We start from the raw sequence: 18,579 nt of genomic DNA, 5'->3' as shown, positions 1-18,579 counted from the left end.
CAAACAGTGGCAGCTTGGCAGTGCCAGGACTTGAACCCCCAACCTTCCAGAGCCTTAACCGCCAAGCCACCACTGATCCTCAGGGCATCATAATTGATGATATGGTGAAGTTTTCAGTGTGGAGATATTTTACATTTACGGAAGGAGTCTCCAGTGTCATCACTCTGCAACAGTCAGAGGTAAAGCTGTAACTTCAAGTGTAAGTCCTGCCCTGTTTTATAATTTACATAATTCCAAAACCACCTGTTCACTTTGTAGATAACGATGGACAGTATACACTGTTGGGAAAAAAATGTTTACATTTAAAACTTTACGATTTATTTGGTTTGTTCCTTTAAAAGTTTTGAAACCGAACAATCCCTTTTCTAGGAATATGCCTATTGAGCTTTATTTAACATTACAGTTTGCACCAGATGATGTGTGTGACTGAGCACGTCTAATGGCTTGATCTTAAATGACACACTTGTGTGTTGTAAGCTATCTGAAAGGTGTGTCATAACAAGTCTTTCCAAAGAAACAAACTGAATTGGACTGATTTTATCCCAGTGTTAAATATTTTCATGTTGAGATCATTAATGAGCAATTGTAGACTCCCCCCATAAATTGAGTTTCTCAAGACAAAAGAGATCTCATTCTTCTCTGCTGTCGCAAGCGTGATTATATTCGTTATCTTTAATTCATTTCAATCTCCAGAAGTAGAGACAAACATCAATATCTGTAATGGAAACTTTCTTATCCTGAAGTTCCCCCTTGTGGCAGCTATATGGTAAGCATAGATGCAGACTATAAAAGAGTGGGTATTTGTTAAACCACAGGGTTGCTTGTCATATATGAGGTATATATTGTGAGATATACACTTAATACTTGCACTGTACAGAAGGCCACTGTAGATAAAAAACAAACCTGGCCTGCCACTACACTTCCACTTCCCCTTGAGATGATTATAAAAAATGAAAGTCCGAATCACATGAAGAACCCGACCTTGTGAAATAAACCGCTGGCCTTCCGAGTAATGGCAACATACTATACATTTGGCACTTTAGATTTGTCCAAAACTGAACAAACACAAGCTGCATGTGAATATGCACGCTCTAAACTCCATCTATTTAGCCATTAACTACAGCACCAGATGTGCATGGATGTGAACACACACACGCATGTTGTTCTACATTTTCAGTACTAGGTTGTGTCATGTGACACGGGAATATCCAGTTTGCTAAAAACAAAACCAAAAGGACAAAACTGTAAGACATATGATTTTATTACCACGACGTTTGTTTTTCAGTCTTAACATAAAAAAAAATGCACAAAAAAAATTCTCCAATGCAAATCAGATCCAACCACAACAAAGCAGTAGTTTTTTTCCCTTTTCTTTTCTTTTTTTTTTACAAAAAAAAAAAAAGTAAGATGACATAACCATTAAAAAAAGATGCCAAAAAGGTGGGTTTTTTTGTTTATTTTAGTTTGCCAGTCCAAAAATATAAATCACACATTGGCATACACACTCACACACTCAAGTGCTATACCTGGCACAAAGCAACCTATTATAACAGGTAGTAACATGAGGACGTCCATGAAGAGGTTATTACATTCTATAGGACACAGGACAGGACACAAGAACTGGGCATTGTGTAATGGGGACTAGTTAAACTGGACCTTAGCACTCGAACCATGAATCCAAAAGGTAGAGCTGCAGTGGATGAACACAATCATTTTTTCCCAGCAAAGAGAAGAAATACAATCAAAAGTCTTATTGGACTGATTAGAAAGAGGCAGCTACACCAAAAAAAAAAAAAATTTTTTTTTTTACACAAGACTGAGTTCATTGAAAGAAAAAATATTGAAGGGGGACCCCCCAGTGTATGTCTAAACTGATTAGACTCCTGCTTTAATTCATGCCCATTTCAATTCAGCCATTAATGTCTGGTTTAATTTATTCCAATGTTTTATCATTTAAAGAGATATATACGTAAATTGGAATTTAGACAACGACAAAAAACCACCCATGACTCTCTCAAACAACTGTTCCAGATTAACCAACGATGAGCAGAACTTATGTTTTATTCATACAGCTGAGCAGAAAACAAAGCATGTTACTTGCACCATTTCTTTTTTTATTTCCATGTTTTTTCATATTTATTTTATTCATTTTAGGTTATCTGGAGTATACAAATGACACAAATTCCTAAACGGCTTTCAGAAAATCCAAAAGTTGTCACAAAGAACAAAACATGGGAAGTGGAAATCATATACTCTCAAGCAGAAGAGAAGGGGAAAAAAATCATTTATCCACGTTGGCGTTTGGCGAAGAAACCAGACGTCAGAGCTGCCATTACAAACTACAAGCTGCATCCCAAGAACAGCCTAAGACACACAGATGGATTTACATATTGCTAGGGAAGGAGTAAGAAGAGGAGGAAATGATGACCAAACCCCTTAAAAGGATGCTTTTCCTGATAAGCAGAACTCAATGCTGCCTCCTGGTGGCTATATGATGCATTGACGTTAAAGCTTTTTAAACATTTTTACACTACCTCCAATGTGCTATGATTGCAAATGCAGAACTGGGTTTGGTATCAAGCCAGGGCATGTCCTCATTGGAGGACCTGGTGGTTTTGTGCGTAAATGCGGCCTGCAAAGGTTACAGAGTCATAACCCTGAAATAACGTTTAAGTAACGTTCAGAACATCCCACCCCCCCTCGTCCCCCTTCCCAAGACATGACATGGGTCTGAGCCAGAAAAGCTTTCAGGGAGCTGGACTACAGCATACAAACGAGGTGAATGTCCCTGAATATGTTGATCCAATGTTTACAAGATGGATGGAAAAATGGACAAGTTGTATAAAAAAGTGGAAAAAAAAAATAGAAGAAAAACCAACGTAGAGAAACAAAAACAACAACACATTCCGCGAGTTTCTGTAAGAACTAAAGCAAATCCATGCAAATGAGTAGGATGGACACGCTGGTGTCTTATCTTTGATCAAGATATTTCAATTATGATGTTTCGTTTTCAGAACAAGCTAAGTGCAAATGTGAGCCCTTGCGTTGGGCAGGAAGAACATAAACCTTTATTTCATGGCTGGCAAGATTGCTTTCGGAGTGGACTCGATACCACTCCCTCCTCTCCCCACTCGCACGTCACACACACAAAACTCAGAGCTTTGCAAGGGGCATCATTAAAGCTTAGCAGAAAAACAGAAGAGAAACAAACACTGTATATTTGGGAAAGGCTAAACAGATTGCCAAAGCCACAGGAGTCCATGTGTGGCAGTTATGGTGTACGCAAACTGCAGTGATATTTTTTTTTTCTTAAAACGCTGACATGAACTGTGACACATGTATTCACACAACCTATTACTCTGACACAAAAACAGACATCCTCTATACACACACAGTAGACACACACACATTCCCTTGCTTATTGCAGCAATAATAAAAGGGATTATTTGGATAAGTAAAACCTGGATGTCATATTTGGGGGACACCTGAAATGTGAGGCCCTGAGCTATCGAACAGACAGACTGCTTGTGTGTGTGGTGTGTTTGTGTCGTGTAATAGGGTACAGCAGTTTGCCTAAGAAAGTCTTTTCTCTACATCCTTCCCCAAACTGTGTAGGGAAAAGAAGTGGGGAAAATTTTGAAACGAACAGAGACAGGGCTTGATGGCAGGTGTCTGTCCCTCTCAATCTCTCTCTCTCCCCCATCTCTTATCTAATTCTCTCTCTTTCTCTCTCAAAGGAGGTAGAGAGAGCTGGCTGGCCAGTAGAATCTATTCGGCCAACCTCACACTAACAACAGACAGAGGGAGGGAGAGAGAGAGAGAGAGCTAGAGAAGCAGGAAGACAGACAGAGAGAGAGTAAAAGAGATACAGAGAGATAAAAATAATCAGTGAAAGTAAGTGCGGTAACAGTATGTTCCCAGAGCAACTACACAGGCTACAGACAGCGTGCACAGGCACACGCTAACCAGCAGGGGGTTCCACTGTCCCACAGGCCTCTTCTCTGGTGGTGACCTTGACGGTTTGGGCGGCGCTTCTGTCGTCGTGGTGACCGGGTCGCTGGCATCATCAGGCTCGTCGGTGGGCACTGTTGGCGTCTCAAACTCTGCTGGTGCCGAAGCCGCCAGTGTTGCCACCGTCCGTCTGCGAAACTCCGGTTCTGAAGGAGCACTGGGAAATATTGAAAAGAGATTAACAATTAAGCAAATAATTAACGTTTTCCAAACAACTGTGGAAACTACAATTTCTGTCCAACAGAAAAGTTTGTTCTTTTCATTTAAACTATTGTTCTCAATCCCCAGGAATTCCATTCAGATTGATAAAATATTCATGCAGCATTTTATAGTCATGCATTGCCATTCACAAAACCAACACGAAAAACACGTCATAATGCAAGACTGCATGAGGCTTATATATAGAATATATCATGCAGAATGACTGACTGATTGGGTGTGTGGTTGTCAGAATATTCCAAATGGTTGTGTACTGGCTAGGCCCAATGTTTGCGCAATGCCTCTGATCGATTTTCCCTCTTTTTCTCAGCTTCAAAATGGCTTGCTTTTCTCCAATAGACAGCTCTTTGATCATGTTGGCTTATCCTTTGAAACAACAAATGCAGTTTTCACAGGTGAAACTGAAGGCTTAAAAAAGAATAGATGTTCAGAGCTATTTCTTGTTTAAAACAATCAAATCAATCTAACAGGACACACCTGGGGAACTAGAAACACCTCTCAGTCACGTGTTCCTATAATTTTGCTCGCCTACAGATTTGGTGGTCTGATAAAAATAAATAAATAAATAAATAAATAAATAAATAAATAAATAAAAGTCACCTCTGAAAGTATTGGAACAGCAAGGCCAATTCTATTATTTCCCGCTATACTTTGAAGCCATTTGGGTTTGGGGATCAAAAGACGAATATGAGATGATATCAGAATTTCCACTTTCATTTCCTCATATTTACATCAAGACGTGTTAAACAACTTATAACAAGGCACCTTATGTTTTTGGCCACACATTTTTTCAAGTGATCAGATATATTGGAACACGACTGATAGGCGGTTCTTGCTGTTAAACTGATTGTTTAAAGAATTAATAGCTCCGAATGTCTACTCTTGGTTTGAGCCCTAGGTTTACCCTGTGAAAGAGTAAAAAATCTATCAGAGCCATTGCACAAGCATTTGGCACAGCCAATACAACAAATTGGAATGTCCTGAAAAAGGAAGAAGTCACTGATGTACTAAACAGGTCGGCCAAGGAAAACAGCAGTCGATGACAGTATTGTAACTGTATTGTATGTAGAATTTTACCTGTGTGTGTAGATGACGTTGTTGGCCTGTATAATCTCATGCTCAGGGAAAAACTGGGGCGTGGACTGGGGTCCGTTGTAGGGAGGCTTTGGTGGACGTGGCCTAGGAGGGGGAGTGAACTCTGGGGGAGGATCTTCCTCATTTGACAACTCCTTCCATGACTCCTGAGGACACAAACACAATGTCTCAATGCATTTGCTACCAGGTTATTTCTAACATGCCAGAAATGTAAACAAATCCTACTTGTGCATGGATATTGTTGTCCTCTAAAGTGGCCCATGTGTGTATAAGAGACTTTGGTAAACAGTGCCGGTGTGTGCACTCGCCTGGATAGAAGTGTCTCCCATGATGCACTTAGCACCCTCTATGACGGCGAGGTAGGAGAATCGGAGCTGGTCTGCTGTTTGGATTAGACCCATCCGGTACCCCCGCATCTCCAGGAGAACATCCTTGATCTGGACTGAAGATGGGTCTTTCCGCAGAGACATCTACACATACAGAGAAGAAACTTGTTTAAAAACACAAGCAGCCAGTTTCTTAGAGGCTATCAGAGTAGATTATCAACAGGATCGTATTTATTTATTTTAAACTGACTAGTTGGGGCTACATTTGTACATTTTTGGACTGGCAAACTAAAATAAACAAAAAACCCCACCTTTTTGGCATCTTTTTTTAATGGTTATGTCATCTTACTTTTTCTTCTTTTTTTACAAAAAAAAGAAAAGGGGGGAAAAAAAACTACTGCTTTGTTGTGGTTGGATCTGATTTGCATTGGAGAATTTTTTTGTGCATTTTTTTTTTATGTTAAGACTGAAAAACGTCGTGGTAAAATCATGTCTTACAGTTTTGTCCTTTTGGTTTTGTTTTTAGCAAACTGGATATTCCCGTGTCACATGACACAACCTAGTACTGAAAGTGTAGAACAAAATTCATGTTTCTAGACTTATGGATTCAATCTTCTGGCCCTAAAATTTGCTCATCTTTCAACTGGCATTGGAGGAAGAAGGCCCGTATTTATTGTGATCGCATAAATTCAGTTCATGCCACAGGCAAATTACAAACTGCTCCTTTAAATATACACTAAATCTAACCAAAAATTCCCAAGTTTCCTCTTGAATTTTGTCACACATTAACCACACTGAAATACCACAGCAAATGAGAAATTAGACTTGCCCATCTCTGTCTATAGCAGGGATGTGCAATCTTATCCGGAAAAGGCCGGTGTGGGTGCAGGTTTTCATTCCAACCAAGCAGAAGCCACACGTGTGTCTATTGAAAGCCAAGATCAACTGATTAAACAGGTGGAATCAGGTGTGGCTCCTGCTTGATTGGAATGAAAACCTGCACCCACACCGGACCTTTGCGGTTAAGATTGGACACCCCTGATCTATAGGAATAATAGAAAATAAGCCACCTGAAAGAATATAAAACAATTTGGAATAGGAAGATGCATCACCTCACAGTGTATATAAAATATCCTTCAATGGTCATAAATATTATTCCCTCAAATTTATCTAATAAGTGTCAATTAGCACAGAAGAAATTCAGAAAATAATATATAGGGCTGCAACAACTAATCAATAATTAAAATAATCGACAACAAATGTCATTATGGATTAGTTGGGTCTGTGACGTCACCGTGGATAACGCAGTCAGTGATGTCACTTCACAATGGTGAAAAACACATTTCTATGAATAAAACACATCCGAGAAACAGCGGAGGTCACAGAGTGAGCAGCTGTGGGAAAAGTGCACGATCCAGGTCGTCCAAGACACGAGAACGTTTTATACTGAGCTTCAAACAAACTCGTAAGTGTATTAAAGTGGCTTGTCGTGTCAGATCATGTGACGGATGCATGTGCTGTTTGATGTGTTCCAGACATGTTTTCTTCAGTGAAGAAATTACATTTTTACCTTTATATCCTTATCTGTAAATGTTAGAAATTCACGCCAGTGTTTCTATTTTACACAAAGCCTTGTCCTGACAGTGAGTCTCCATTAAACTTCACTGAACGAGCGAGAGTCCATGCATGTGCATTAAACAGTGCGCAACAGAAAAGAAGCGCAATAACTAAATTATTTATTTTGATCAAATATGTTTGATGCTACAGTTATTTATATTTAGAAACAAAAGTAATTGTGTTTATGAGAGCAGTAACTGTAATGGGGTTAGACCATGTAATTGTATAGAAATATAAGAAGTGTCATACATTTACAGAATAAAGGAACATGTTACTGTGTTAAAATGAGTGAATGTGTGTGTTACTGTAGAACATTCAACCTCTTACTAGTTAACACTTAGTTTGTGCTTTTGTTCTTTTTTTTTTATCATTTTTAATATACAGATTTAACTTCTGCTTTAAAGCTTGTGGAGAATCGGTTGTTTTTTTTTGTTTTCAAAATATAAATGTTAATATATTTTGTTAAAATCCTTTGCACAATATATGGCATAGCCCACAGATACATTTAATACCTTTTTCATAGCCTTCAATTTGCACAATGTTTGAAGGACAACATTGGGAAGAATGTGAAATAGCATGTTTTTTTTCAAAAACAATACAGAAAATAAAAACTGGCCTTTTAATCCAACTAATCGTTTCATCGAAAAAATAATCGACAATCTAATCTAATTCTAGTTGCAGTCCTAATTATATCATTATTAAACAAAAGATCTCACCAGTAGGAGGCAGGTGTCTACAAGGCAGAAGGTTCCGGAGCGACCGATGCCAGCGCTGCAGTGGACCACCACAGGCCCTTGATCTGAGTTTAGACAGCCTGACTCTCGCACCTTGAACAGGAAGTTGAGGAAAGAGGCAGGAGACTCGGGCACTCCGAAGTCAGGCCAGGTGGTGTAGTGAAAATGAAGAATCTCTCTGGTTTCCTGAGTCTTTAAACAAGCACACACCCCCAGTTTATTATTACACATGGGTATACATGTCTAAATAAAAGTGCAGCTGACCTGTATAATAAAAACCATCAACATTCTGATTTTAAATAAAAGTTTCATATTGTCTCACTGAAAGATTCTCCAGCTCCAGCTGCCGGACTGTATAGTACGATTTCACATCCTCCGAGACAAGAGTAAGCTTGAAGTTTGTGTCCTCGAAAATGGCTTCCCGCTCCTCCCTCTGTGGCCAGTACTGCGCACATTTCACCTGATCCAGCAAAAAACACAGTAAATGTTGTCAGCCCAATCATTCGCCAACAGTACTTTCAGCTGCAAAGCAAATCACTAGTTTCAGTACGTTATGGTTTCTTTGCTAACAACTTACACTGGGACTGTGAAAGGAGGTTAAAAACTAGAGTGTAATTGTTGATCTGGTGAACAGTTCTGTGAGATGTTTATTTAGCATTTTCCAACCGCGTCTCCAGTGTCAGCGCTTCTTAAAAGTTAACGGTACAATTGCAACTTTAACTTTTCCTCCAAGTCTTCAGGACTTTCTTTTTGCTTTGCGGTTTCTCGGTTAGATTACAAGATGCTTTTTTTTGTCCAAGTAGTTTCAAGAGAGAGAAATAGTGGCGGGTCAGGGAATGACTGTTTACAGCTGTTGTTATCGTCATGAGTAATAACAGGAACCAACTTGTCTCGCGGACATTCCACAACATTAAATGTAAATATAAACTAATAAAAAAGGTATGATATGGCATACTTGAATTAGTCAAATCTGTAACTGTTGGCAAATAGATGTGGTATAAGAGAAATAAAACACTTCAGGAGGTACTGTTATAGGAAAACACTCAACTTTAGGGTGGTATTTCCCTGCGCATTGTTGATTATTCGCCTATTACAGCACACCCCATCATGTTTTATTCTTTAGTATGTTCATAGAGTGTCATAGAAGCTTTCAACAGGTCATTTATTACACGGTATGAATGACATAATTACAAAGATATAAGATATTTGCAGCACACAGGGAATCGTTGATTCTTTATGAAGGTCATCTGTTCCTAATAATCAACATGTCCGGCCGAATAGGAGGAGTGAAGGTTGAAAAGGGTGACGCTCACCGAGCCCTTCTCTATGACACGGTTCAGCATGACTACTCCACGAGTCCTCTGCTCCCACACCATCTCCCAGAAATGCCCACATGTGGTAGGTAAAGGACCCTAAAGGGAGAGAGAGAGAGAGAGCGCAAGAGAGAGAGGGACAGACAGAGACACAGATTAAGTATTGTACGCATGTCTATGAAAGCAAGGGACACTGTGAATCTTGATCATGTGCATAGTCACTCAAACTTGTTGATGTGTCTTACAAAAAAAAAAAAAAAATGAAATCTATACACAGCAAGTACATCAGAATCTAGGAAAATAAACAAATATGGATATTTCACAAAACAGTTTATTTCAACCTGAGCTTTTTAATATATGAGAATTTGGGCTCGCGTTTACAAAAATAAATAAATAAATACATTTGTAAGTTGCTTTGGATAAAAGTGTCTGCTAAATGAATAAATGTAAATAAACGTAAATAAATAAAAACAACAACAAATACGATTTTCTTGTCTCAGCTACATTTCATGACCAGTTTTATCAGGATAATTTTTTTTTTTTTTAATAAAAAAATAAAAATAGAAATACAATAGGAATAGGAACAATAGGGACATAAACTTTTGAACAAGATGCTTTTTGTAAATTGTTTTTTTGTTTAAAGCCCCCCCCCCCATTTTGTACTGCCCTTCAGCTTAAGCTACATAAGATATTAAAACTTTTCCCAAAAGACAAAATAATAATTTACAAAGATCATCCTGTTCAAAAGTTTACACCCCCCAGCTCTTAATGTACCGCGTTGCCTTCTTGCGCATCAATGAATGTTTGCACCTTTTGTAATACAGTAGTTGTGTACGAGTCCCTCAATTGTCCGAAGTGTGAAAAGACGGATCTCAACATCATATAGCCGCTGTTGGAAAGGGAAATATGCAGAAAATGCTGGAAAAGCAAAGAATGTACAGGACCTGGAGGATTTTTCTGAAGAACAGTGGGCAGTTTAACTGCACAGGACAAACAAGGGACTCATGAACAACTATCACAAAACATAAACACAGTTGCTGATCATCCAGGTACCAACACACAGTATTAAGAATAAAGCACATGTAAACTTTTGAACTGGTTCGTTTCTGTAAATTCAGTTATTGTGCCTTGTGAACTAGATGTAAACAGATGTTATGTGAAATAGCTTATTCAGGGCAGCAGGCAACAAAATGCAGCCTTTATGATCAATTTCTTTTTTTTATTAACATTTTGCAAATTCTGAAAGGGGTGTGTAAATTTATGAGCACAACTGTACAATCCTGTCAGTGTGGTGTTTTAATGTGTTTAAAGATGTAAAATATAGAAATGAAGACAATGATTAAAAAGTAATTTCAATATCTAAAAGTTAAAAATGTTTGATCAACTTCGGGGGTTTTTTTTGTCATTACTAGGCCTTTTTTTCTTCCTTCTTTTACTGTTTTTACTTATTTTTCCTCTATATACACACACTTTCATATGTACTAGTCTACTTTGGGATGGGTGGGAACTGGGTGAGTGGGGGGATTTTTTTCCTTTCAATTTTGTTGGCGTATGTTTCCGCATCTGTTATTTAACCAATGCAATAAAATAAGAATAACTGCTCACAAAAAATAAATAATGACCAGATATATTAAACTCAGAGCAAGTGCTTTACTGAATGTGCTCTCAATATTTCAGCCTGTACATCCTTAACGTAACTTTGTTAATATTACAACATGTTTAAAAGACTTGATACTGAAATCTCCTTGGATTAAGAAACTTTATATTTCCACAGTAGCAATGTAGGTTTATAATAATTTTTAGGTCAGTATTTGCACATTACATTGACTAAAGTAAATAAAAACAGAACGGAATGCATGTGCCACTTCATGTGTAAAAGGACTTTATCCTGCAAACCAATGCTCCCCGAGTTGTGTGCATTGTGGTTTAAGACTTTTAATAGAGTTGTACGCTCTTGCTTTTGGACCACAGGCCACATATTTGACCGCCTACTCTTAAGTCTTCTATTTCATACTTTTTCTACTGACTTCCAGTGAATGGAGCACATCTACATCTGAATTTCAGTATTCAGATACTGGTCTCTCAAACAATTAATTGCACATTCAAATAATCTTGCACACTTCTTCTGAAAAAAGCAAACTAAAAGATAGCAAACATGGCTCGGTCTATTTGACTATTTTAAGATTAAGTGGACTATTATGGAAATGTTTGTTCCAAAGTTTTGTTTTAAAGGGATAGTTCACCTACAAATGAAAATTCTGTGATCAGTTACTCACCATCATGTCACTCCAAACCCATTAGACTTTTGTTCATCTTCGGAACACAAATGAAGACATTTTTAATGAAACCTGGGAGATTTCGGTGCCTTCATTTACAGTCCAATTAACCAAAACTTTCACGCTCCAAAAAGTTCATAAAAGCATCGTTACAGTAATCCATGTAACTCCTGTGGTTTAATAACAATTTTATGAAACGATACACATGCTGTGTGTGCGCAAAAAAAAAACCCCAAAAACTTTACAGCAGAGAAAGGGGGAGGCTGTACACAAACCGAGTCACATAGAACAATCTTTGTAAAAAAGACGCCTGCAGATTTCAACATAGGAGGACGTTTTTTTTTTGTCCGCTCTCGCATCAACACAGCACGCATTCATCGTGAAAATTGAGATTTAAAAAACCACTGGAGTCACATGGATTACTGTTACGATGCCTTTATGAACATTTTGGAGCTTCAAAGTTTTGGTTACTTGGACTGTAATCAGAGGGATAAATCTCTCAGGTTTCATTAAAAATGTCTTCATTTGTGTTCCAAAGATAAACAAATGTTTTACGGTTTCGGAACGACATGAGGGTGAGTAACTGATGACAGAATTTTTATTTTTAGGTGAATTAACCCTTTAACATACGGCTGAGGTCAGTGACATTCCCCACATCACATCCCTACTTTTTATTCCTCTGGAGTAGGGATCAAGTTCAGTAGAGTCGAAGAGGAAAGGCTTTTCAAAATCAAGGCATGTGATGAGGCTTTCTACAACCAATCAGACTCACTGTACAAAGACTAAATTTCAGAAAGGACTTGTGATAGCTAGGACCTGTGAGGATATCTCGGACAATCAGACTTTTGTGTAATTCAGTTCTAATCCATTAAGACATTTAGTGAAACTCTATTCCAAGTCACTCGTCTGAAGGCTTTGCTTTATGCTGAGGAGTAGGGGTTCAAGCAGGGTTAAATCTTCAGGCTGAACAGAAGGGAAAAAGCACGTTCAGACGAGTCCGTACCTCTTAATTCTGACGCATTCTCTGGTATTTCACAACATATCCCAAACGGCCCAGGAAACGTCAGCAGTGTACAATAAACAGCTGACATTTCCTGCGTATTCTGTGAATCAGTCACTAAACTTTAACAACAGTCTCATCATCATAATTACAAGTAACGTCCCTCTTTAAACTGGAAAACTCCGGTCCATACACTACTACTCAACAGAATCTTACGAGAAGGTTAACCTAAAGTATATAATAACGTCACAATGTTAAAACAACTAACTGTTATTATACTTAAGGCAGGAATAAATCTGGGATATTTTCATAGAGAGAAGTATATGAAAATATGAGGGTATGACGCTAAAAGGAGGCTTGAGATTATTCCTGTAATCCCGTTCTGTGCTTGTATATGCATATATGTATGCAAGTATATATCTGTCATTTTGAATGTATGGAGAAATTAAACACTTATTACTAAATACTTTAAGATGTTAAATGAACCCCTTTTCAGTCCCTCATAACATCTATTGCTTCCTACTCAAAGTGTGGCCTTTATGTCTTTAAGCTTCTCTCACATTAAAAGTCATTAAAAATCATTTCCATAATGCTGACTGTGTACACTTTCTGTGCGTAGATATGCCCCAGTACATGAGAGTACATCAATAATAATAAAAGTTGACGGTAAACAGGAGATGGATCTGAGCGTGTTCGTGCTTGTGTAACACTCAGCAGCGTCGCCTCCTGCATTTTTTTATATAAAGATGTGCATGGTACAAACTTACATGGTAATTCTAAAATATTTTAGGTGAAGTCAAACCCTGAGAGTCAGGAATATCTGCGTTTAGGCCTCTTAGGTAGTCAAAAGAAGAACTGTGCATACAAAACTTTTCATTTTAAAACATTAAATGCAAACAAATGACCAAAATATGTTGGACCAGTACAGAGATGTTTACAATTCAAGTGTTTATAAGGCTAGAAAGTGATTATCAGATTACATGAATACAGTGACATATACATATGCATATACATATACAACCTCTGTATGTGTTTGCGCCAAATCTAAAAAGAATCTGAACACCAACTCTTTGTCTTGATGTACGAGATATTATATTATAACAGCTTTATTCCACTGAAAGTCTATACACAAGAGTCATGTCACAGTGCATTCAACTCCATTATAGTGAATTACAGTGATGTTTGAATGGTCAGAATGCAGTGAGTAAATTTCTATAACGTTAGTTTTGGCTGCAATGCAAATCCCAGGTTTATATTTATGTGTTCGTTTAAATACGTTATTGTTTCTAGAGTAACAACTTACACTGGGACTGCGAAAGACTGTAATTCCTGACCTGGCGAATCAACAATTCTTTTTCGAGGAGACGTTTATTTAGCATTTTTGGGTTTTCATTTGAGTCTCCACGGTCAGAGTTTCTTAACAGTTAGAAGTACAGCTGCAACTTTAACTTTTCCTTTAAGATAGGGGAAAGTCTTCAGTACTTTTCTTTGTGCTTTCTCACTGAGAGAGAGAGCAAAAGATTAATACAGGCTGGTCAGGGAATGACTGTTTACAGCTGTTATATGGTGAGAGATAACAGGAACGTGCTTGTCTTGCAGACAATTCATAACATTAAACTATACGCTGTACGGCATGGCATTCTTTGTTAATTAAAATCTGTAACTGTTGGCAAATTGCTGTGATATAAAAGGAATAAAACACTTGGGGATGTCCTGTTATAGGAAAATGATCAACTTTGGGGTGGAATTGGTGCTCCACTTCATCCTATTGATTATTGTTTTTATTATAGTTTTATTCTTAATCAATAAAATCAAACCAATTCAGACTGATTTGTGCTGCACAATAACTATTTTGTTTTGGGGGGGGATTGTTTTTTCTTTCTCATATTACGCTTTGAATTTACTGAGACATCCCTCTAGGATGTACACTGATACACAACACAAACATTTAAAAAAAACCCACACAAGCACAAACGATATTTTTACAGCACAAATGAATCGGAGTGGCTTCATGTTTACATCACCTACTTGGAACGAAAATGGACTTTCCCATTAAACAAATATTTCACTGACAGCTTCAAGCGATTTAAATACAAATGGACTTTTAAAAGTTCAGAGGCAGTAATATTGCATTGTGTAGGCTTTTTTTTTTTATTTTTTATAAAGCGGAAATCCATTCCTCTGTACGTTTATAACCCCTTTATATACTGAGCGCACAGCTGAATGTCAGGCTGTCTATACACATTTTACAGCGCTTTAGAGAACTACTGAAGTGCAAAGTCACAGCAGGACCCCTTCCAATCAACAAAACAATGCAAAAACCAAACCCCAGTACTGGAATCTAATGAAGCAGCCATGTGTAACGCTACGTTCCCATGAGGTTTCAGTTCTCCACAGCTACTTGCGAACATACAGAAGTCTTTATTATGGCGTTCAAACTAACAATCAAAAGGTTAAAATATACCGAGTTAGTACCATATCACGCCTGACTTCATTTGAAACATTCCTACGCAGAGAAATAAGAGTGTTAACTGTGATAAGGTGCCATCTATCTATCTGTCGGAGGCCGTCGGCTCTCCCTTGTCACCTAACCTGAGTGAGAATGTAGCTTCTCTGCGCCTCCTCCATGGAGATCAGACTGGCATTGATGTAGTCGTTGCTGCCGAGCTGAAGATGAATTCGACTGTGGTCAACTGGTGGAGGGAGAAACAGAGACACATACAGTAAGTGCTTTACATCCTCACTAAAAAAAAAAAATCACATGACCAAGCACCATACAATTGACGCAGTCACACAGGTGCAGCTAGGGAGAAATTCCCAGAGGACTCTGTGGTGGCACAAACACCACAGGTCTGTTTCAGGTCCTATTCTCAGTTCCACCAATTTAAAGCAAGCATCCTCCTCATATTAGCTTAGTAAAACAAAAAAGTAGCATAGTACATGGATTGTCAATAGGCAAAATGGCCGAAGCCTACATATGCGGTGATTTTTGCATGAAAAACTTGCAGCTGTTTTTAGGCCTGAGTGAAAAGAAAAGAAAAAAAAACAACATGAGAAAACAAGAGGAAACCACAGCAGCACTGCTCTCTACAGAAGGAAGAGAAAAAAGAAAAAAAGGGGGGTGGAGGTGGCATGACATCAGTTGTGCCAAATTATTTCACAGATGATTTTAATAAAAACACTTTTCTGATCTTGACCAGAATGCCAAAATTGGCAAATCACAATTAAAATGATGAAACAATTGTTAGAGATTTATGTATTATATCATAAAGCAAGCTAACAAGTTTGTATACTGTACGATACTAGAGTTTTCCTAAAGACACATATTTAAGACATTTTTATTAAGACATATATTTAGTAGTATGGATCTTGAATCAGGTCTCGGTCCATAGGCATTTATATATTCATCATACTGTATATTCGCACTTCGAGCTGTTTTATTCGGACAAGCATGTGCTCTAGTATTAATCTGTGTTAGACTTTAGTCCATGTCTTCATAAATGCGCACATAATACCACAGTGCTGTTGAATTCATGAATCTGATTGGTCAGAAGGTGTTGATTACATTAATGCACTTGTTGTAATACATTTCTGCAGGGGGGAAAAAAAATAAATACTTGTATAACTGAAAAATGTATAATTGTTGATATGGTGAAGCTTTCTGCCAAGACGCATTTATTTAACGTTTATGTAACGTGTCAGAGCTCTGTAACAGTCAGTAAGGGTTCTACCACAGGGACAGGATTAACACTTCAAGACAGAGAAAATCTCTCAGGGGCTGAAGAAGGGAAGATGTTATCGCTTGCATTATAGCTGCTACAATGCAAGCGATAACAGGAACTTGTTTTCTGGACATTCCAACTACAGAGTTGAAACAGACGGATTAAAAAGCATGCAGTGTTGTGCATTAAATTAAAACCATGGTACAAGCGAGAATAAAATACTTTGGGATGTGCTGTTACAGGAAAATAATCCACTTCACACCACACCATCATGGATTATTTTCTTATACCGGCATGTACCTCTGTGTTTTATTCCTTACTTAATATCTAGTAAAATCAGAAAAAGCCTATATCAATCTCTTTTTTAAAAAAGTACTTACATGGGCTGACATCTCTGTAGCGATTGCGGCTTCTGTTTTCTGGAAGTTTGGCAACCTTGCACGGCAGTTCACTTGACTGTTGTCTGATTTCCTGGAGAATGAAACAAATATCGGTTACATTTCTTACATATCATAATGGAAAATGTTTAGTGCCTTTCATAAGCATTACAAAAGCCTACTTAGGTTTATTGTGCATACGGACAGGTTTGTTCCTGAGAACATCAGTGTTCACACAGTGCATGCACAAAGACACGTCTTGCTATTGCTTCTGCACCAGGGCTGCACCAGGGCTGCAACAGGGCTTATTAGTAGGTCAGTTAAGTAAGGAAATGATGCCATTAGTATTTTCATTGACACACGTGCATGAATGAGAAATGGGTCGGCTAGGACAGAACGTTCTGGACAGCACCCAGTTGAGCTGGTTTAGGCGCTCGCCAAATGCTGCCTGCTCTGTTTACACGCTTTATACGATTACAATAATCGAGACGGAGAGATCGAAGAGTGGGAAGCTTTACAAATGGAACCTGAAGTTGTTTGGAAATTTGCATCAGCGACATCGTCACAGTGATAAAAAGAACTTTAAGAGCAAATAGACGGTGCCCGGTTTTGCATGGAAATATGACGGAAAACTAGCTTGGGTAGTCTAGCATTCTCGAACTAAAAGCTGAATGGGAAATGACCAATGGCCATCGACTTCCTGACTAAATCATACTCTTCAGCCAGAGCGTAATTGAGGGAGTGGGTAGCGCTGCACAAAATAATCAAAAGTTCAGTACTTCTTTCAATGTAAATAAAAAATTATTGTTGTTTTTTTTTTTTAAATGAGTAATAAATCAATAGATTCTATATTTTCACATCTTTATTAAAACAGTATGTCGACATATTTTAGCCTTTAATCAAGTCTAATCGTGCACGCTAATGAGCTCGTGTGGCTCTTGTAAAGCCTGACTGCATAGGGGTATTTAAAATAGAAAGCAATAATAACGAAAACCCACAAATAAACATTCTACAATCACTTATGTTTAATGTCAGAACATATTTCTTTATTTTTCTTACTTATTATATTGTGTCTGTATCGGACGCCGTGATACAAGTTATCGGTATCCGAGTCAAAACGATGATATCGTGATAACCCTAGAGCAGGGTCAGTCAATTAGCAACCTAGCTAGCTATTCACAAGAACTAAATAACATGATATAACAGTCAGAAAATATTTTAAACCCAAGTTGTTTCTTTTTAAAAAAAAAAAAAAAACAACGAACAAACACTGCTCTTATTAGGGTAACTAGAAACAGTAGTTTGGCATGAACAGCCATCACAACGCTGAGTTTGTCCGTTAGCAGAGGAGCTACTTGTTAGCGTGTCGGAGTCTATCAGTTCACACTATCAGTGCTGCTTGGCTACATTACATTACTTCAGGTTATGTTGGGTTAGCGCGCGAGCTAGCGAAGTGTCATCAACCATAAGACACGAAGATTACACACCATGGCACGGCATTCACATAACAGGCAGCGCTTGTGATCTTGTTTCCTCACCTAAACACAGTCTTGAGTAGTTATAAACTAGGGTAATACCTGGTAAATGGCGTTCCAGTTCTCGGATTCATCAATTTCCCGAAACTCGGCTTCCATCGCCGTGTTTATTTAACCGCCCGCTCCACTACTGCCAATCCGTCACTCCCTGTGGGGTACGCAGGACCGGTTAGAAAAACAGCGCCCAATCACACGGACTCTAAAAAGAAATACTTTTACTTCGTTAATTCGCTTCCGAAACGGATATTTTAATGTTACTGTTTTCTCTTGGCCTGTTCTTACCGGAAACACGCCGCACGCTCCTCCCGCACCGCCGCACTACAGCGCTGACTCTGCGCATCGCCCCCGGGTTCA

At 38.3% G+C, this 18,579-nt stretch overlaps 1 protein-coding gene across 2 annotated transcripts; it reads right to left on the bottom strand.

The window, feature by feature from the left end:
* Positions 1 to 1,245: 1,245 nt before the first annotated feature.
* ptpn1 (protein tyrosine phosphatase non-receptor type 1) lies at positions 1,246 to 18,579 on the bottom strand. 2 transcript variants are annotated; one of them, XM_053625383.1, is made up of 10 exons: positions 18,508 to 18,579; positions 18,268 to 18,373; positions 16,694 to 16,784; positions 15,184 to 15,284; positions 9,316 to 9,414; positions 8,325 to 8,462; positions 7,985 to 8,194; positions 5,634 to 5,795; positions 5,308 to 5,471; positions 1,246 to 4,168 (listed from the first exon to the last, which is right to left on the bottom strand). In XM_053625383.1, exons 2-10 carry the CDS (start codon positions 18,322 to 18,324, stop codon positions 3,886 to 3,888), a joined length of 1,305 nt encoding a protein of 434 aa, XP_053481358.1. In that variant the 5' UTR covers positions 18,325 to 18,373; positions 18,508 to 18,579; the 3' UTR covers positions 1,246 to 3,885. The 2 variants fall into 2 exon arrangements, with proteins under 2 accessions (XP_053481358.1, XP_053481359.1); XM_053625384.1 differs by having other exon boundaries at positions 18,268 to 18,424; positions 18,508 to 18,553.

Source organism: Ictalurus furcatus, chromosome 5 (genome assembly GCF_023375685.1).
Source record: "Ictalurus furcatus strain D&B chromosome 5, Billie_1.0, whole genome shotgun sequence".
NCBI classification, from domain to species: domain Eukaryota; kingdom Metazoa; phylum Chordata; class Actinopteri; order Siluriformes; family Ictaluridae; genus Ictalurus; species Ictalurus furcatus.
The sequence above is the reverse complement of the archived record's forward strand: the minus strand, read 5'-3'. Positions and strand labels throughout refer to the sequence as shown.